General features: G+C 36.0%; 2 protein-coding genes across 2 annotated transcripts in view; one reads left to right on the top strand and one right to left on the bottom strand.

Moving 5' to 3' along the window:
- LOC101896302 (ribosomal protein S6 kinase beta-2) overlaps window positions 1–14,247 on the bottom strand; it is a 32,177-nt gene extending 17,930 nt beyond the window's left edge. Inside the window, exons 1-8 of the mRNA XM_005188393.4 lie at window positions 13,319–14,247; window positions 5,134–5,174; window positions 1,609–1,735; window positions 1,268–1,533; window positions 1,014–1,205; window positions 842–932; window positions 408–656; window positions 218–325 (exon numbers count right to left, since the gene is read on the bottom strand). Coding sequence (XP_005188450.1) covers window positions 218–325; window positions 408–656; window positions 842–932; window positions 1,014–1,205; window positions 1,268–1,533; window positions 1,609–1,735; window positions 5,134–5,174; window positions 13,319–13,417 — 1,173 coding nt within the window. The 5' untranslated portion in view covers window positions 13,418–14,247. The remainder of the gene's footprint in view (window positions 1–217; window positions 326–407; window positions 657–841; window positions 933–1,013; window positions 1,206–1,267; window positions 1,534–1,608; window positions 1,736–5,133; window positions 5,175–13,318) is intronic.
- A 3,070-nt stretch (window positions 14,248–17,317) lies between these two features.
- On the top strand, window positions 17,318–19,188 carry LOC131806375 (uncharacterized). Its single transcript, XM_059130407.1, has 2 exons — window positions 17,318–17,667; window positions 17,743–19,188. Exons 1-2 carry the CDS (start codon window positions 17,509–17,511, stop codon window positions 18,253–18,255), a joined length of 672 nt encoding a protein of 223 aa, XP_058986390.1. The 5' UTR covers window positions 17,318–17,508; the 3' UTR covers window positions 18,256–19,188.
- The last annotated feature ends 423 nt before the right edge of the window (window positions 19,189–19,611 follow it).

Below are 19,611 nucleotides of genomic sequence, written 5' to 3' on the forward strand. Positions count from 1 at the left end.
GAGCGTTACTGAAAAGTAACAGCATACTTTGGCAACACAAATGTTGACAGCTCTATTATCATGCTACCAACAGAGATTTTTAATCGTCTTAGAATTTTTCTCTGATCTAGAGTTTACAATTTCATGCCAATGTAAGATCAGTTGACCTTTTTAGGGCAGAAGAATGCACGAAATGAAGCCCTTCTTAATAAATGTAAACAAGTCGAACTGCACTTACTTGGAAAATTAAATTGACACTTTCACTAAGGGTTGTTTCATCTGGAGAATCAACTGGTATTTGTTTTGTAAATCTGGTATCAAATTGTGACACATCGTCTTCGCTGCGCTGTTTTTGTGAAAAAAAGAAAAAATACATAAAAATTTCAATATTTCTTGAATTACTCATCTCATCTATGACAAAAACATACCAATAATGGTTTAATTGGAGGGTCTAAACGTCTAGCCAATACATCATCCCAGTTGACATGTTTGAAGAAGGGATGTGCTTGGACGGCAGCAGCATCTTCGGGTCCACTGCCCAAACGTTGTGACTCTTGTCGTTTCATCAAACGACGCACTAAATCTCTAGCTTCTGGCGTTAGATAAGCAGGCAAATTTAGTTTGGCTTTTAAAATAGTCTCTATTGTCTTCTTGCGATCCTCAGCTGTGAAGGGTGGCTGTAAAGTAGGTGAATAAAATCCATTATTAATAAACATAAAAGAAAGATATGAAAAACATTTGAACGCATTTTGATGCCTCAAATTTATCAATAAAATCACACAGAAGGCATGATTGTGTAGATTGAATTTGTTAAGAATATTCTCATTAAGTTCTAGCCATTGTCTAGATAAAAAATACTTACAACACCAGTTAACATATCAAACATAAGAGCACCCAATGACCACCAATCGACAGCTTTGCCATGACCTCGGCGAGTCAGAATTTCTGGTGCCCTACAATTTGACAAATTTAAAATGAAATATAAGAAATAAAAACATTTTTCTCTGTCTCTCTCTCAATGTAGATCCACTTACATGTATTCAATGGTGCCACAGAATGTGTGTGTTACAATGCCCTCTTGAATGTGCTCTTTACAAAGGCCAAAATCTGTTAATTTCACATGACCTTGGGCATCCAACAGAATGTTTTCAGGTTTTAAGTCACGATATATAATTCCCAATTTATGCAAATGACCCAAAGCCATAATGATTTCACTTAAATAAAAGCTGTAAAAAAATCAAAAAGCGTTACTAGAGAACATTGAAAATGCAATTGAATTGTTGCTTACCATGTGGTATCTTCTAGGAAAATACCCTCACGTTCTAAATGCATAAATAATTCGCCACCGCTTAAATATTCTAGAATCAAATATAATTTGCCGTCTGTTTGGAAAGCATAGACTAATTCGACAATAAATGGATGTTTGACAGCCTCAAGGATATTGCGTTCGGCACGCGTGTGTGCCGTATCCTTTTGATTTGTGACTATGGATGCTTTTTTCAAGACTTTCATGGCGAAATATTTGTTAGCATCACGACCAGATGTTTTACGGACCTGTGAGACAAAAATGTTAGTTTCTTTCTTTTGCATACGACCGAATATCAGATATCGATGTTAGTTGATACTTACTTGAAACACTTTGCCATAGCCACCTTTTCCCAAAACTTTTTTCAGCTCAAAATCTTTTGGTCCGAGTTTTATTTTGCCGGGATTTACATTTTCTTCAGATAGTTGTATAGTCTCTTGTCCCTCGGTTCTGCAATAGAAAGAAATTTGTTGTGTTTTATATGTGTTCCGTATTTCTTTACAAAGTTATGTTGTCTACGTCCCTATCTCTTTACAAATTCACCACCTTAAACTTAAGCTTTCCTTAGAGATTTTGATAGCAGTCCTTCCCTAAACCCTTACTAAAAGAAATCGGACCAAAAGTATGCAACAAAAACCTTAATAAAATATGTAATCAAAATTGAAGCATAGTTGACGCTTGTAAAATAGTTGGTACCCATCTAGAACGTATTTCAGAAACCTCTAAACATAATTTTGCGTTGGTCTCTTTGACCTTAATCAAATTGCCAGGCACATGGTATTTGGCCTATTTATCAAAGACGCATAGATGACAAATGAGGTCCCGGACACGTACGCAGGTTGTGGAAAGCCAGGTTAGCTGCGACTTGAAGCGGTCGCGGACAGTCAGTGGGTCTTAAATACCCGAGTCGCAATGATCCTAAGATTGATGAGGCGATGTTTCGGCGCGCCTAAAATAGCCAATCCTGGGGGTTATGTGACCACGTGCCCATCAGTGTTGCAGGTTGCCAGGATACCGACTGTATTCTAATGTAGATTCGTTGCGCGTCAACGGAATGTCAGGTATAGTTACTGAGTTCTTGCTAAAAAAAAAAAACAAATCCTTCTTCAGTTGACGCTGGTGTGGACGACTTGGCACCCTCAGTCAATAAAGACACAAGTGCGAAGTTTACTTCCACCTCAACAAGAATGACTCTTAGACCGAACTCGGACATTCAGCGTCGTCTGCAATGAACTGACACTGTATAAGCGATGATGTAGCCAGACAGCGGATGACAATCCGACAAATCATTGCGGATATCGGACCGTTAAAGCTGAATCGGGACATAATGCCTAGCAATCAATGTCTGATGAAAAAGAGGACATAGATAATTTAGAAATCCATGAACTGACTTATGAATAAGTACGTATGGCCCTCGATCGACCTGGTACATGCCCGAGCTCCAAATTTAAAAATTCATTTATATGAATGGACTGTGGTAAAAAATCGTTCACAATTTGTGTAGAAATTGTGTAGAAAAGAAAAAAGTCATTGTTAAAGAGTTTCGGAAATCTTCTTCTTGGGGGGTTGAACTTTCTATGTCAGAATTTAACGTACCACTGACATCCAAACTTATATTACATTATCCATCGAAGATAATGTGAAGGTGAAGAAGAGATAGAAAAGAATGACAATATATTCAGCAGATGTGCTGACAAAGGAATGAGGGACAAAGACTATCCGTGGGAAGAGAGTGATGTCACATTTAATTTTGTCTCAAAGTCCTTTGGTTCCAATTAACTTCGTTTCTGATTCATTTCGTTTTGTCGATTCATGATTTTTTTAATGAAATTCAACTCTTCTCCTAGTCTTGTTGTAACTTTCTTCTACTATCCTAACTACAGGGTGAGATGAAAAAACTGCAACCAGAAAAAAGTTATTCGTGATGGAATTCAAGCGTGATAGTGTGATTTCTTTATATTTGGCTAGAAAACCACAATTGGCTAGCGCACTCCAGCATTTAAATATGAATAAATATTTTGTGCCTCGTACCATCCAAATGATTCGGAAGTAAAGAATCGACTTGATCGAAACCCGCGTCACAGTGGCTGAAAAATGGCTCGTGAGCTGAACATATCGCAATATTCCATACGGCAAACATTGAAAGCTGAGCTCGGGGTAAAGCCATTGAAATTCCAAAAAGTGCAAGAACTTACACCGCAACAGATAGAAAATAGACTCAAAAGAGCTAAAGAGTTGCTTCGCTTGGGCGAAAGTGATGAACTGCCGAATTTAGGTTTCTCCATCTCCGCTGAGAAAACATTCGTTGTTCAGCAGTTTGTAAACAAACAAAATGATCGTGTTTACTTGCCAAAGAGGTCAGCTGAAAATGTGGACCTTCGGTTGGCCACCAGAACTTAAGCGCCGCCCATGGTGATGGTGTGGGCCACCAGAACAGCCGATGGTCGCTCTCTGCTCGTATTAATAAATTCCGAATATCGCGAAAATATTCTGGAGAGTGTTTTAAAGCCTTGGGCACCCAAACATTTTGGCCGCAGACTTTGGACATTCCAACAGGACTCAGCACCATCGTACTCAGCACGCGATACCCAAGAATGGTTAGAAAATGAGGTTCCTCGCTTCATTTCCAGCTCACAATGGCCAACAAAATCTCCGGATACCAATCCGTTGGACTATTGTGTGTGGAGTATTTCGGAAAGCAAGGTTTGCACTAAAAAATACCAAAGTGTCGATCTCCTCAGGTAAGCGCTTCGCCGGGAATGGGCCAAAATACCGCGGAGCAACAATCGGGCAGCATGTGACGGTTTCATTGGCCGTTTGAAGGCCATAATTCGTACCAAAGGTGACCAATTCGAACAAATCTAAACTTATTCTAAAATTTGATGCTATTTCCGGCATTTTTTGTTTTCATTCAATAAAATTTAAGAACAAATGCAAAAATTATGGCGTTTGACTTTGTTGCAGTTCTTTTATCTCAGCCTGTATACAACGACCCTCAGATATATTAGTAATTTTTTTCAAGGATACTAAGTTATTTTTGCAAAGAGAGGACCTCTTGAGAGGCAACATATTGCTGATTTACAGAAAAAACCTTAATATCTTCCGATGGCTTACTGGAACCTAGTTTGCATACGTTTTTCATTTAAAGAACGAACATATCGATCTAATGGTGAGAAGGATTAAGTGTAACCACAAGCTTCAGATCAGTTTTAACATGGTTTGATTATCCATATCAACATTTATCCCTGCATTCAAGATGAACAACTACACAGGCTTCGCGATAACAAAATCTCTGCTTGGATTACGTTGCAATTGCTGTCAATCTTGTATGAGGAGAATACGCTCGAACTACCGTAACATCTTCCACCATTTGATGGTGTGCATTTCGACCAGAGGCAGAATGACTTCAATTCATTGGCATACAACGTTTCGGGCTGTCGCTTAAATTACGGATCAAAAGTTACTATTGCATCGTATTCTGGGCGAATCCACCAGTTCAGTTATCTGGAAGCTTAGAAATAGATTTTTATCATTGATTTATTACTGAATATTCGTTCCCAAAATGGAAACTAGTAGGACCAATTCCAAAATCTTCGAGAAAAGTGTACATCCATTATTCAAGCTTAAACGATCCATTCCACATAGCTTATAAGAAAAATCTACACAATCTAAATCTTAATTTATTTTTGTAGACAAATAAATTGTTCACGAAATGAATACCTATACCACAAAGCTCCGGATTTAAATCATGCAGTCATAATCAATAAATGTTATTTTTAATTGCCATTCGTAAATGTTATCTGTATGCGAGTCGGTGTGTTTGTATAAGTCTAATATAGTGCACTTACTCTTGTTGTAAATTTATGCTTAATTCCGGTTCTAGATCAACCTGAAAGAAAGACAAAAAAACAAAGCAAAATAAATTCCATTAGTATGCTGCCGTCTTTGTTTATTAATTAATTTAATTAGAGACTAAAGGAATGGTGTGGGAAATAATTATTAATATTAAAAAAAAAAAAACTTTTGTATGTCCAAGGTATGCATGTATGCATGTAAATAAGTCCAGACCAGACACATTACAAATTGTAAATTTCAATATTTATACGCGCGTGTGTTACAATATAAAGATTTGCGTATTAAATATAAGTAAATGCCAGCTAAGGGCTGTATTATAAATATTATCTAAGTGCCAGTGATAAGAAAACATTAATTTAACAATAATTTATTGTTAAATATATTAACAAAAAATAAATAAATTGCGAGATAAAAAACCAATCCATATTATGATTGGATTTTTTTTTCAAATGAAATCCAATACTCTAATCGTGTATTCCGAATGGTAACAGCGGTGCTGATGTACCAAGCTGGTGGCTGCCTGTCCCCCACTCATCAAGATGATAAACAAAAACTCTTATTAACATACCAATCATAATTTATAGTATTTACAATCTAAATACGATTTTAGACCCACCAATCGATGTGAGGTAACATTATATCGTCGTGTCGACTGATATCAGCAGTAATAATCTCCAATATTAAAAAACTGTGCTGTTCATCGACCATATTTAAATCACATTCTAATCCATAGACAAATTTGTCGAGTTATTTATGGAATTTGTATATCGATACATTGAAATCGTAGGTAGGTGGGTGTCATAATTCATTCCAACAAAGTATTGCAAAAATAGAAAAATATCAGACAGATTAACATTGCATTAGAAAAACATATGTCATTACAACAGCATATTGGGATACATTTTATTGTCGTAAGGATTAACCACTAATACTGTTGCATTTTTGAAAAGAACAATCAAATATGCTCACAGACCATGCAATTATATGTTCTATTGGCATATCGGAAAATAATGGTTAAAAATTTAACTTGATCAAGTTTGGTCAACAGCCTAAAAGTAGAGATGGTTTGGAACCATTTTTAGGATATTTTTCGGTTATCCGCGGGTCACTATACTACAACATGCCACGCGATCACGTTATTATGTGTTCCAAAAATATATTAGTACGTTTACCATATTTTATTAAAATCCTCTGAGGAAAGAACATCAAAACGATTCTAGGACACGCTCTTATATGTTCCAATAATATATGGGTACATCACAATAATAGGTTTAAACGAAACAAACAATTTTCCAGTCAGAAATTTTGAATTGAAATTGGTTCAGACCCAGGGGCTTGGAATGCAGTGAGTGCATTACTAAACTATGCGTTGTTAGAAAGGGGAACAAAATACCTGTAAAATTTTTAAATAATAAAACAATACTTGACCATTTTTAGTCAAAAGCCCAGAATTTGAATTGGATCAGTCTCCAGATCCGAGAAAGGCATAGTTGTGTGACTAGACTATGTTTTTTTTAAAAACTTCACCTTTTAGATATTCCAATAATATATTGTTGTATCATAAAAATCGATTTCAAAATAACCATTGACTATTTTCTGCCAAAAGCCCAAAATTTAAATTGGTTCGGGTTCATGATTAAGGAACGATATGAGTAATTTTTCAGTCAAATGATTGTATCTACTCAATCAAACTCAATGTGAACTGAGCTGGCAGCACCATCTTAATCTGATATTTGCTTATCCACTCGCGGCTTATCCTCTGATGCAATGTATACTTATTGGTGGTCAAGAGGCTAAGAATACTATTTAAATGTAATCGGAAGACCTATTAATTTTGGAGGTAATTTGGGTACGGTTAGGTTAAAGGACGCGCAATTGCCCTATAATAATCACTCCACTCGGACACCTGCTAGTCTATTATGTTCATCCTAATACCAAGAGAAGAGAGAAAGAGAAGAACAGAAAAATAAAGTTTTCTGGCTAACTGCGTCTCCATTCGCTTATATCTAACACCGAAAAGAGTTTTTCATACTCCTCAGCTATGAGGCTCCAGTGTGGTCTGCGGACCATCCAAACGAGGAGGCGAAAGTCCTTCCCTTACGTCAGCATAATCATATGCTTTCGTTGCAGTATCTGCTAAGGTGTTACGGTGAGAGTCATCCGGACCATCATATGGTGAATACAACTCCCCAACCCAAGCGTGTCAGGAAGGACATGCACAATCTAGATAGGTAGGACCTACGCTATAAGTGAGAACCTCTAGATCAAGAAGTCTATCAGGCAGGTCTGAGTGGCACTCATAACGATGCAGTCGCAGATGCCATCAGCAATTTATAGGATGAATGCCGTCATCGGAGTCCATCTCCGTCTGTTGCAGCTGAAGAACGACAGCAACCTAGACAAACCAGGGTAGTTTTGGCGCAATTACCTTCAGGATGGTGTAGTCGTCTCAATTCGTATTGGGCACGAATTGATGAAGATGTGCGTCACGTCTGCCCGGCGTGTGATACAGGCCCCACAATACGCTACACCTCTTTAATTGGGCGGGCAAACCTACCCAACTCACTCCGGAAGATCTCTGGCTACAGCCCGTTAAAGTAGCCGAATTGTTAAAACTGTAGCTTGAACCAGATTAGCAGAATACAAACATTCATATGTACTACTACTACAACAACAACAACCGAAAAGAGTTGGGCTGCTACAAAGCAAGTGCTCTGCCGTTTCAATTTCATCCTCCTCTTGACAAAGCCTGCAGTACTCAGTGTCGTCGTCACCCCACTTAGAAGTCATGACCCTTATGCTACAATGATTTTTAGGTCTGATTTTGCCATGGATATGAACGACCTTGATCTCTTTTCAGACAAGAGAGCACCGGCCATATTTTCTTAGAGACATTCATTCCCTTCTATTTAGCCAGTTTTGTGGAAATCTCCCGAAGTAATGTTTATGCATCACTCGTAAGAAGTGGCCCAAGGGAGGCTTCATCGAGCTCTCGATCTCCAAATCGATTGACTCAAATCTATGCCGTGCCAATTCATCTGCAGATTCATTGCCAGAAATGTTACAATGGCCTGAATCCCTACAACAAAGGTTAAATGAAGACTTTTCCAGTGCTTTTCTACAATCCAAATCTGCCATAAATTTAATAGTAAATTAATTTAGTGCATTCGGGGCAACTTGAATATCGACACAAATCGTCACTGGTCCGTTTATTTCAGTATTCCGGTTTGCCAGCAGATATATTGCTTTCTTTAAACAAAGATATCTGCCTGGAATAGGTCGTGGTCTGGTTGGAAGGAGTTTCTGATGTTCAGGCTTTCGCAGAAGACCCCAACACCCCTTCCACTCTCAATTTTTGAAGCATAGGTATTGTCGACGGCTATACTGTTGAAAGGTGAGCTGTTCCAGTCTAGGTGAGATATATATTCACTGGCAATGACCGCAACTCTTTTGTTCTCCACATTCCTTAAAATAACAGAATGTCCAAAAGACTGACTAAACGATTGTTCAAGTTCTCACCTGGCAGCTTAAGTTAAGTAGGATGCCTGGAGTTTATTAATTTCCATACAGAGAATCGAAGTCATCAATTCAAGGTCTATATTAACATTGACACGCAGAATTAACTCAAGTCGCGGAGGAAACCTGGCATTTGATCTGAGATGGATTGAATTTCATTTCCCATTGAGTAAACAGCAGCAGAGTCACATAATGTAGACTGATCAGAATTGGTCTGGCATGCTAATGGGACAGAAATCATGGGTCAGGCAAAACTGGCAAGATCGGCTGGAAATTTATCTTCTTAAAAGTTGTGATGTCAAATGTGGAGTTTTGGGACACAAATTCTAGAGCTAATGGCATTCGGATCTACCAAAGTTATTTAAATGTATTTGATACAGGGGAACTGCAATCAAAAATTGAAAACTTTAATACTTTTCATTTTCTATGAAAATAAAAGCAACAAACATTAGAATTTGTTAAGTAAATAGTTAGTTCAACAACAAAAACCCTCCACCTTGCTATTGCAACTAAACTTTACCGGGTGGTCTAGACATTTTAGTACGGCACAAAAAAAAATGGAAGCAATTAATTTAGAAAAAATAACAAATTCTTATCAATTATTGCCTAACAAAATGTTCCACAATAAGAGAGAACAATTTGATAAGATTTTGAGCAATGTGAAAATACTATTTTTATTTATTTGTTTTTTTACTGTTTTGTATTTAGCTGAACCAACTATAGATTTGAGAGTGGCATACCCAACCAGACCTAGTATTTGCGTAGAGTGAAGTGCATAATTGCCAGTCAGACGAACAATAATCACATTTAGACTGATATTGTGTTTTATATGCGAGACCATTTTCTTTTTGCTGATCGTAGACATTAGATTCAGGAGGGTTTTGAACCACTGGAAGTGCTGGTGTGAGCGTTCACACACAATATTTTTTTTTTTTTATTTACATTTCTAATAAGCGCTCCATTATGTCTGCTTTGCCTTGACTTGCCTTGCCTTGCTTACCACACCGGGATCTATCTACAAACAAAACAAAAAAGATAGATAAAAACAGAGTGATACCCGTGGGCAGCGGAGATAAATGTTTATCGCGATAACATTCATTTACTGGCTCTTATCAATTCTGCAGCGAAAGGATTCCAACGAAAATCAAACCCAATATCAGATGTTTTACAAATGTTATGTCGAGTAGAACATATGAAATGGTAATTATTTCGCGAGAAAATACACACAATTGATAATGCTGAGCGATTTATGGCAATAATCCTCTTCTTCCCCCAGAGGAAATGTAAATGTTATCAACCCTAGAAAATTGAAATAAAAAAGACTGCGAAAAATCACAATTTAATTAGAGATAGACATGATAATGATATGTCTGTCATAGCGAGGAGCGGGGGCACGAAGATAACTGTAATTATGAAATAGAAATTATATTTAGTAACACCTAGTAATAGTGTGTCTTTATCAAAAAATAAAGGTATATAACGAAATAAATAAAAACAATTTGCTAAATTATATCAGTTCTCAGGAAAAAAAATACGAATTTGGGTCATCTTTTTTTTATAGAGTTAGTTTTTCTTTGATAATAGTAAAACTTGTTAAATTGATTATGTTGATTATGGACAATGTTTTTGGATGTGGCGCTGACATAAATTTTTGTAATGGGATTAAATATAAAATACAAAAAAATATTTTGGGTCGATAGCTTTAAGTTATTTTTAGAAAAAAGTCGAAACCGAAATATTGACTTGTCCAGCGTTATTTAGCATATTTCCATCAAGCTCATCCGAGTTTCAAAAATACCAAACATGTTTATAGTACTAAGAATAATATTAATAAACATATTTCATTAGTAGTGTGATTAACAATTTAGCATTATAAACAAACATATTAAAATATTTAATTAAGGTGTTTAAGATAATCTGGATTTTCTGACAAACCTCGATACTTTTTTGAACAGACAAGAAACATTTAATACAATTTTTATGGGAATTTTTGACGCCATTTAAGTAAGCCAATTTAGATTCGATTGAGAAATATGTGTACAATCATGGTACAATGAATTCAAGGTAGGGCAGAACTACCATATGATTTAAATTTTTTTATTTTTCTGGCTTAATATGTCAACTTCATTTGCTTATGTGTGTGTTTTCTTTTCAATAATAAAAAAATGTTCAGAAAATATTCAAATTCGGGTGTTTTCAAAATGCTTATTGCAACGAATGCATCGACAAAATTTACAGTTTTTGTCGCGAAATAAACCATAAAAGATATATAGAACATGATATTGAAAAGAAATTTTGACCATTCATTCAGTTTTCGCGATTTTAAATTATTTATTCAAAATCAATGCAACAAGTTGTTTGCTTTTTTATTGTTTTGATAGTAATTCTGACATTACAAGCCAAACAGGTAGACCTCTATATCTTTTTTCAAAGTTGACCTACCTTCTCTTCATTGTACCATGTGTACAATATTAAAACTAATTTGTTTTGAATTTGATCAGGTAGAAAATTTTGTGAGATCTTCGAAAGTTTATGCAAAAATTGGACTGAGCGGATGGATCATTTGAGGCCCAGTCGTGGTCAAAATTTGCACAAAACAATAACCTTCAGGCATTAAATTATATCGGCCATACTATCAATTCAAGTGTAATTCAAACTAGTAAAAAAGGAGCTAAGTCCGACCGGGCCGAACTTTTAATACCCTCTACACCATTTTGAAGGATCTTCACAATTAACAAATAATCCGTCGAAAAATAGAACTTAAATGAAAAATGTTAAATGGGGGCTACACGAAGACGTGGACCTACATAGACAAATTTCCATCATAGGAGTACTCATTACAAGCTTCAAACTTTAAATACGAAATTTGAGAAAAAAATCGGTAAAAAATATCGCTAAAATGATCAAAATACCGAATAATTTGGGATTTGCTGTTGTATGTGGGCTAAATAAATACGTGGATATATAGACAATTTTCCGGTTGTGGTATTCAATAGAAGTTTCAAATACGAAATTTGAAACAATTCAGGTCAAAAGTATATCTTAAATAATCCAAATACAGAATATCAGGGGTTACCGCTATATGGGGGCTATGCGATATCGTGGACCTATATAGACAATTCTTTTCCAGGGGGTAAAGTACTCAGAAAGAACTCCTTGTGTGGATTTTTAGATAATTCCATTAAAAAATGTGGCTAAAATCATGAAAATACCGAATATCGGGAGGTACCGTTATATGGGGGCTATACGATATCGTAGACCTATGTAGACAATTCTTCCATGGGGTAAAGTGTTCAGAAGGAATTCCTTGTGTGGATTTTTAGACAATTCTGTTAAAAAAAATGAGTCTAAAATCAGTAAAATACCGAATATCGGGAGGTACCGTTACATGGTTGATATACTATTTTGTAAACCTATATAAACCTATATAGACTATTCTCTTACAGGCGGTAAAGTATCCACAAAGGACTCCTCGTGTAGATTGTGAGGTGACCAATTTGAACAAATCTAAACTTATTCTAAAAATTGATGATGTTTCCGACCTTATTTGCTTACAGTCAAAAAAAAATGTAAAAAGATGTTGTATGACTTTGTTGCAGTTCTTTATCTTACCCTGTATACTTGTGATAACTTGTTGGATAAGTATTCTTGTAGGCCCTCAAATAACCCGTATTCTATACCGAGATTTGAACCCTGACTTTTGGGGCATAAGGGTCCGTCCTCTACCAAAAAAAAAAAATTGGGAGTTTTACTAAACTAGAGCCTAATGAGACATTCTACGATTGCTTCCTAAAATGTAGCGTCTTTAGATGTGCTAATTATTGAACGTTTAATAACACAAAATTGTGATACTGCATTCAATGCTTTCTTAACCGTTTTTAAATCGCCTAAATAGCTATAAGGAAGAGCAGCATTTAATTTAATTTTCATCCCCATGGCCATTATCATTCCGATAGATGAATTGAAATGTTGCCCAAAAATCCTATTTGTTTTCCATAACCCACAACATTTTTTGGTGACAAAATTTTTCTATTAAAACAGTTTCAAGGCAAATCAAAATTTCTATATTATTTTGTTGTTGTTTTTTTTAGCTCAGATCAGATCAAGTGTGTTTTTGTGTTTTTAGCGTTCTATTTACTGCACACAAATACTACAGTAACAGAGCTACACCTGATGCTTCTCTTTTCTTATTGGGTTATTACACACATTCCAATTGAACAATTTCGGTTCCCTTTTGTCCCACAAATTCATTTTAAATGGAATATTATTATTCCAATGCGTTTTCTATAAATATTTATGCGAAGACGACAATCACAAATTGACCAAGTTTTGGTTATTAATTCTTTTTTTGTTTTTGTTTTTCGTCTAATCAACGGGCAAGCGAGCGTGTATTGTCGTCTTGTCGTCGTCGCAGTCGTTGTTGTTGTTACTCAGCAGTTTCGTTCGTACGGTGTGGTGTGTCTGTGTAAATACGTAATTAAGAATTGACAAGAGCAGCATGTTTTTCATTAGCTCTGCTGCTCTTCTTGGTCTTGACAGGTCGTTCCGTCGTTGTGTCTTGTTCGGACAATAGTTGTTGCGTTGCTGCTGTTGTTGATGTTATTGGTTAGGGGTTAGATGAGAGGAGACAATTTATGAATGCTTTATTTGTTTGCTACTTACATCGTCCAATTCGATTTTATCATCATCTGAATCACGGGGATTTTCGTCCTCGTGGAGTTCGAGAACAAAGAGTTCACTGGCGTCACTCACGTCAGCCATAATGCAATTGTTGCACCAGATATTTTGTTAAGAGTAATAAAACGTGGAGGAGCAGGGCAAGAATCGAATTCACGTTGAATTCGTGCTGCTATGGTCGGTCTCGGTCGATGTTGATGATGACAGCAGCAAGCAAGCACGGCAATCACACACACCTCAACAAAGAACAGTGACAATTATTTTTTCGTATATTTTTTTTCTTTCTTGCTTTTGTCTTCCTTATATTTTTCACTTATTTTGTTGTTAAGTTTATTGATAGTCCGTCGCCAGTGTGATCCAAACACAACCAAATTTATTTTTCTAAATGCGTGCGCAGCTAAAAAGCTGCCTCAGAGACCTTGAGAATTGGTATCACCTCTGAATTTTCTATTCAACAATTATGCGTTGACGCGGAACTACACCAGCACCACACTGAAACAGTTTAGGAGGAAGTCAATTGTTTTTATGTGGATCCGATAATTCAGAAAGTTTGCTTTTTTGCAGCAGGAGCAGCGGTAGAGCACTACCAATCAATCAGTGTTAGCTGCTGATTGTAATTTACATCGAGATGGATTGGATGGCTCTGTCCAGCACACTACATACAAACACACAATACACACTAAAATCAGCCCGTATACACGCGATTTTGCACAATTGGAAATCCGTATGCAATGTCCAGAGTGGTTTCCCTTGCACAATTAACAATTGTCGTAGGGTTTTCGAGAAGAACGAATCAGTTTTCTTCCACGTATAGTGTAAAAATTTAATATTTTTGTGTTGTTTTATAAATAAATTCAGACAATGATGACAAACTACGACGACGAAACACGAGGAAACTAGGGATATGTACGTCGATTGTCGACTAATCGCTTAATCGATTATCTGTGATTGCATAATCGAGTTTGTTACCGACCGATAATTCGACCATGACTGTTATAGCATGTTTCCATTGGAAACCGAACAACGTTGTTCGTTCTCAGAATTAGGTACACGAAATAACCCGTTCATACGGGACGGTTCGTAATTCATAGTAAAATAATTCCTTTTTACAAAATTTTTGTTTGTTGATTTTAATGGGAATTTATACTAAAATACATGAAATTCTCACTAATATAAATAGAAGAAATTATTGTTTTCCTTCCGTAGATTTATTACATCATTAATTTGCAGTTTTCTGTGGAAATTTCAACTCGTGGACCAAATGCGTACCTCGAATGAGAGAGAAAACAAAATTTACTTTCGTTTGAATGTACATACGCCATTCAACATTGTAGTTTTCATTCATAATTTTCAGTATTTTCAGTCTTCCCAAAAATTTTTAAAATTTCATTAAATTTTTCTGTTTTTCATTTTTAAATGCCATAATTTATTTTTTCGATAAATGCTCTCATTTGTTAGGGATGGGACATATTTTTTCGTTGTTCTGAGAGTGATTTGATTTGAACAACGTACAAATATGAGTGTTCGCTCAGGAAATTTTGTGTGAAGAATTAGGTAGTTTTTTCATTGTTAAGGGTCAAACAACGAATAGAGAGCGAATCAAGTGCAGTGGAAACGCCACATTATGAAAATAAAAGAAATGCCCGGATTTTCTTTCAAAATTATGATCTAAACAGTTCTATCTTTCAATTCTATGGTAAAAAGGCGAATTGCTTTAATATATATATATATATATATATATATATATATATATACAAAATTGGCAGAAGTCGGGCATACTTAGAAAAAAATTGTAATCAGCTGGTAGCGCTACCTTACCTTTTTATTTGTACCATGGTTTTGGCTACTTTTATCGCACATTGTCCCTGTAGTCTTTGTTTCTTTTCTCACGGCGACAGTTTTCGGATATCAGTTTGTACTTTATTCATTGGACCATGATCCAAGTATAAGGCCCCCCTTCCAACTCAGCTGATTACCACACGATCTGTCAATTAGATCTGAATTCGCTTCAAAACTTTGCTTTGGCATTCTTCGAACTGGTTCCGTGCTCCTTTTGGTGAATGTGTTCAAACCACTTATGTTGTCGGCCGTTTTGTTTTGATTCCTTTTGATTTCTTTCTTTTCAGTGTTGCCATGAAACTTCACTTTTTTCTCTCGGTGGCGTCGGTTGGAGGTAATTCATTTAAATTTTTTATTTTTTTAATTATTTAATTAGTTAATCATTCGTATAAAAATTAATATATAAATATCATAAATATCTAGAAACAAATGGAACAAATGTGTATATGTGTGATTTGAGATTGTGCGTGATTTAAAAAACAATAAAACAAAGCCGACCGCCAACATAACCTCCAATTCGTGGATAAAACATTAAAGGTTCATTGTCCATAGAAAAGCCATAATGTGTCTCCAGCGGTAACTCGAGGATATTTTTCCAGCTGTATTTATTTGTACCCTGATTCCAGGAAAGTATTTTTCTTGGGGACGGATTCCCGGGCACGGATATTGACTCCCAAACGCCGGGTTTAAGATCCGGGTTAGAACCGGATCTGCAGGTTCTGTTCCAGAGCAAATTCCTATCGCATTGAATACGCAATACCATCAGCACATTTGAATTCAAATATCGGAAATTGGAAATTTGTGAAAGGAGAAGGGTAATTAGGTACAAAAGGAACAAACGAGGAGATCCATAATTCCTTTTGATGATCCGCATAGAATCACATTCTGAGTCGATTTATGCATGTCCGTCCGTCCGTCTGTCCATGTATTTTTGTAAACAAAGTATAGTTCGCATTTATTGCCCTATCCAGATGAAATTTTGCACAAAACATTTGTTTGGCCCAAGGACGAACCCTATTGAAATTGGAGATAATCGGTCAAAATTTAGATATAGCTCCCATATATATCTTCGTCCGATTTGCCTTTTATTGTGCACCAAACGTGTAATATCAGTCCGAATAGTGTGGTATTTCGCATGTACGATCAGATTGGACCTCAAAGTAAGTGTGCCAAATTTCATCGAAATCGGTTCAGATATAGGTATAGCTCCCATATATATTGTTCATCCGATTTGTTATTTTTGTCCTCCGCAGCCGTAATATGCACTTTGTAACAACAATATTTGGTCAAATTTATCAAATACAGCTCAGAAATACATTTGCTAAATTTTATCGAGATCGGTTCAGATTTGGATATAGCTCCCACATATAACTTCGTCCGATTTACGTTGGATTGTGCACCAAACGTCTAATATTTGCCCAAATTGGATGAAATTTGGCACTTACGACCGAATTGAGTCTAGAAGCTAGTATGTCAAATTTAGTGAAGATCGGTTCAGATATAGCTATAGCTCCCATATATATTGTTCATCCGATTTGTTATTTTTGTCCTCCGCTGCCGTAATATGCACTCCGTAACAACCATATTCAGGGATATATATCAAATACAGCTCAAGTTTTATCGAATTTGGTTCCGATTTGGATATAGCTCCCATATGTCTTTACACGTGTATCGTCAGACTTCATATATCTATAATGTTTTTAATAGGAATATATTTGAATTTTATTCTCTACCATTGCTTACGGGCTCAATTGCGGTGGTCCGAGTTCTGGCATAGCCATTGGCAGAAGTCTCAATTTACTTCCTGACTGCACCACATATGCCTTTTTGAAATGGTCTGTGTAAACTTTTGATGTAGCTGCAAATTTGATTTGGCACATTTGACTCCACTCTGGTGTTTTCATCTCTGGGAACAGAGAAAAAGTTCAGTGCCTTTCCAGGCTCTTCTTTTCGCAAATTCTCATTGTTAATTCACGCACTCAAGTTAAAAAAGAGAAGAAACCAATTTAAAAAAATATCTTTCTATTTGTTTTTAAAATTTGAAATTAACGGGCAATAAATAACGGACAAGTAATTATTTACATCTTTTGCAGTTGTCAGGCGTATATATTAGTTGTCAGGCGGATTCACATTATGTTGACAGAAAATGTAGGTATCAGCTGGTCTTACTTGTCGACCTAATAAACGGGCCTTGATTTGGACTCTATTCCTCTATTCGTTCGGTACGTGGAAAAAGAAAAAAGTTTTTAATTTTTTATTTTCTCAACGATAAGAAGAGATAAGACGGCTGATAGTATCACAAACGACATAAACACATCAAATTACTCGTCATCAATATGAATATGGAGGAAGTAACACCTGTCAATCCCAATGATTTGAAAGACTTGAAGGAGCGTATGAATTTAATTGCCCAAGCAGACCCCAAGCAATATCATAATGATTTCTCCCTGAAACGTTATTTAAGGGCATTCAAAACTGTTGATGACGCCTTCCAGGTAAGTTTATCAGGGCAATCAATGCATTGCATTGTTCTTGAACTATCATTAGGTGACATTGCCGTTTTCTTGTAGGCTATATTGAAGACGAACAAATGGCGGGAGCAGTACGGTGTCGAGGCTTTGCAAAACAATACGGAACTTGAGCAATATAAGGATAAGGCCAGAGTACTGCGGCATAGAGATTGCCTGGGCAGACCGGTAATATATATACCAGCAAAGAACCACAGCAGTGAACGTGATATTGATGAGTTGACCAAATTCATTGTTAAATGCCTGGAGGAAGCTTGCGGCAAATGTTTCGAGGAAGTGACAGACCGCCTTTGCATTGTTTTTGATTTGGCCGATTTTAATATGAACTGCCTGGACATGCAGCTGGTTAAGAATTTGATATGGCTATTATCGCGACACTATCCCGAACGCTTGGGCGTTTGTCTAATCATCAATTCTCCGGGTCTGTTTTCAACAGTATGGCCCCTCATACGTCAATTGATCGACGACAATACCGCAAAGAAGGTGGTATTCGTCAATGACGAGACCGACTTGTGTAAATACTTGATACCCGATATACTTCCTACCGATATGTAAATAGCATTTACATTGGGTGCGGAGAAGGACCGGGTGTTATCTCGAACGGTGCATATAAAACAAAAAAATAACAGAAATGCGGCACAATATTTACATTCCTGTGTGCTTCTCGTGCAGCTCTAGACAAAATCAAACAACAGTACCTAACAAAATGAGATATTGCTACAAATAACAAACAAATATTCCTCACTTAGCCTTTTTATTAAATGTAAAGATATTCATCATTCCATGGTCAGATCTCCCGTAATTTATGTTTGTAATTAACGCAAGTAGTGGTGATTTGGTTATTACGATTATTATTATTATTTAAAACTGTAAATGTTGTGTACATCTATTTATCCGTGTATTTATGAACCATATTATATGAATTTACCATTTGTGTGTGTATGTTTGTAGTGTATACTAAGCCAGTGAATGTATTCATGTATTATTCAGATAGTATTTGTTTTCTGGGAAACCAGATTAAAACGAAACCATCTGAGGAGATCTGATTGTTAATACATTATTGTAACTCTATTACAATGTAATATCTTACTAACGTTTAATTACAAATGCCTATGTATGTAGACGATAGTGAAGAGCTAAATCGTTGGTGGTGAGCTATTTTCATTATCACCAAAAACACAAAAAATAGCAAATAATCTCAATTTCATGATTCGATTGCCAGTAATGACTCATTATTTATGTTCTATTTTGAGTTAGCTGTTGTTTCAAATGTGACACTTCGATGTGAAAAAGTGTGTCATTAGGGATACATTAATCATTATCTGTACGGTTTAAAGAAATATTAACTTTTGGAAAGTATTTATTTGCTATTTTTAGATAAACGTTTGTAGAAATTAAACACATTTGTATGCATGATTTATATATATGTATGTATACATGTATTAATAATAAATATTAATCCCATTGGGCTGGAAATACTTATTTAAATGATGTGTTCTTTAGACAAAAACATAATGTTCTCAGAAAAAGAAGCGGTTTTTTGCTGTCGGAAAAGAGGAAAAGCTATTTTCATAAATCTGTTTCCATTTTTATGATATAGAAAAAGGGGAACTACAAGTAATATTGCGAGCTTTTTATTTATGCAGATGATTGTACAATTGTGTCGCTGTTTCATACATGCGCTTGAGAGGGAACTCCAATGTTTTAAGAAAATACCTCTAGATCAAAAAGCCTGTCAGAAAGGACCTGTTAACATTCCTACTGATGCAGACACCGATGTCACATAAATACCGCTCACCAAATGAACTTTGTATGGATTCTCGACAGAACGTCCCGATTCTTAATAAATTTCTTCAGTATGGTATAGCAATTTACATTAGAGATGAAGATCAGTACAGGAGTGGTAGTGCG

This window comes from Musca domestica, unplaced genomic scaffold, assembly GCF_030504385.1.
Source record: "Musca domestica strain aabys unplaced genomic scaffold, Musca_domestica.polishedcontigs.V.1.1 74, whole genome shotgun sequence".
NCBI lineage: Eukaryota > Metazoa > Arthropoda > Insecta > Diptera > Muscidae > Musca > Musca domestica.

Coding starts and splice junctions, on each gene's coding strand:
- LOC131806375 (XM_059130407.1), top strand. CDS start 17,509: ATGAATATGGAGGAAGTAACACCTGTCAATCCCAATGATTTGAAAGAC. Junction 17,668..17,742: donor CTGTTGATGACGCCTTCCAG/GTAAGTTTATCA, acceptor GTTTTCTTGTAG/GCTATATTGAAGACGAACAA.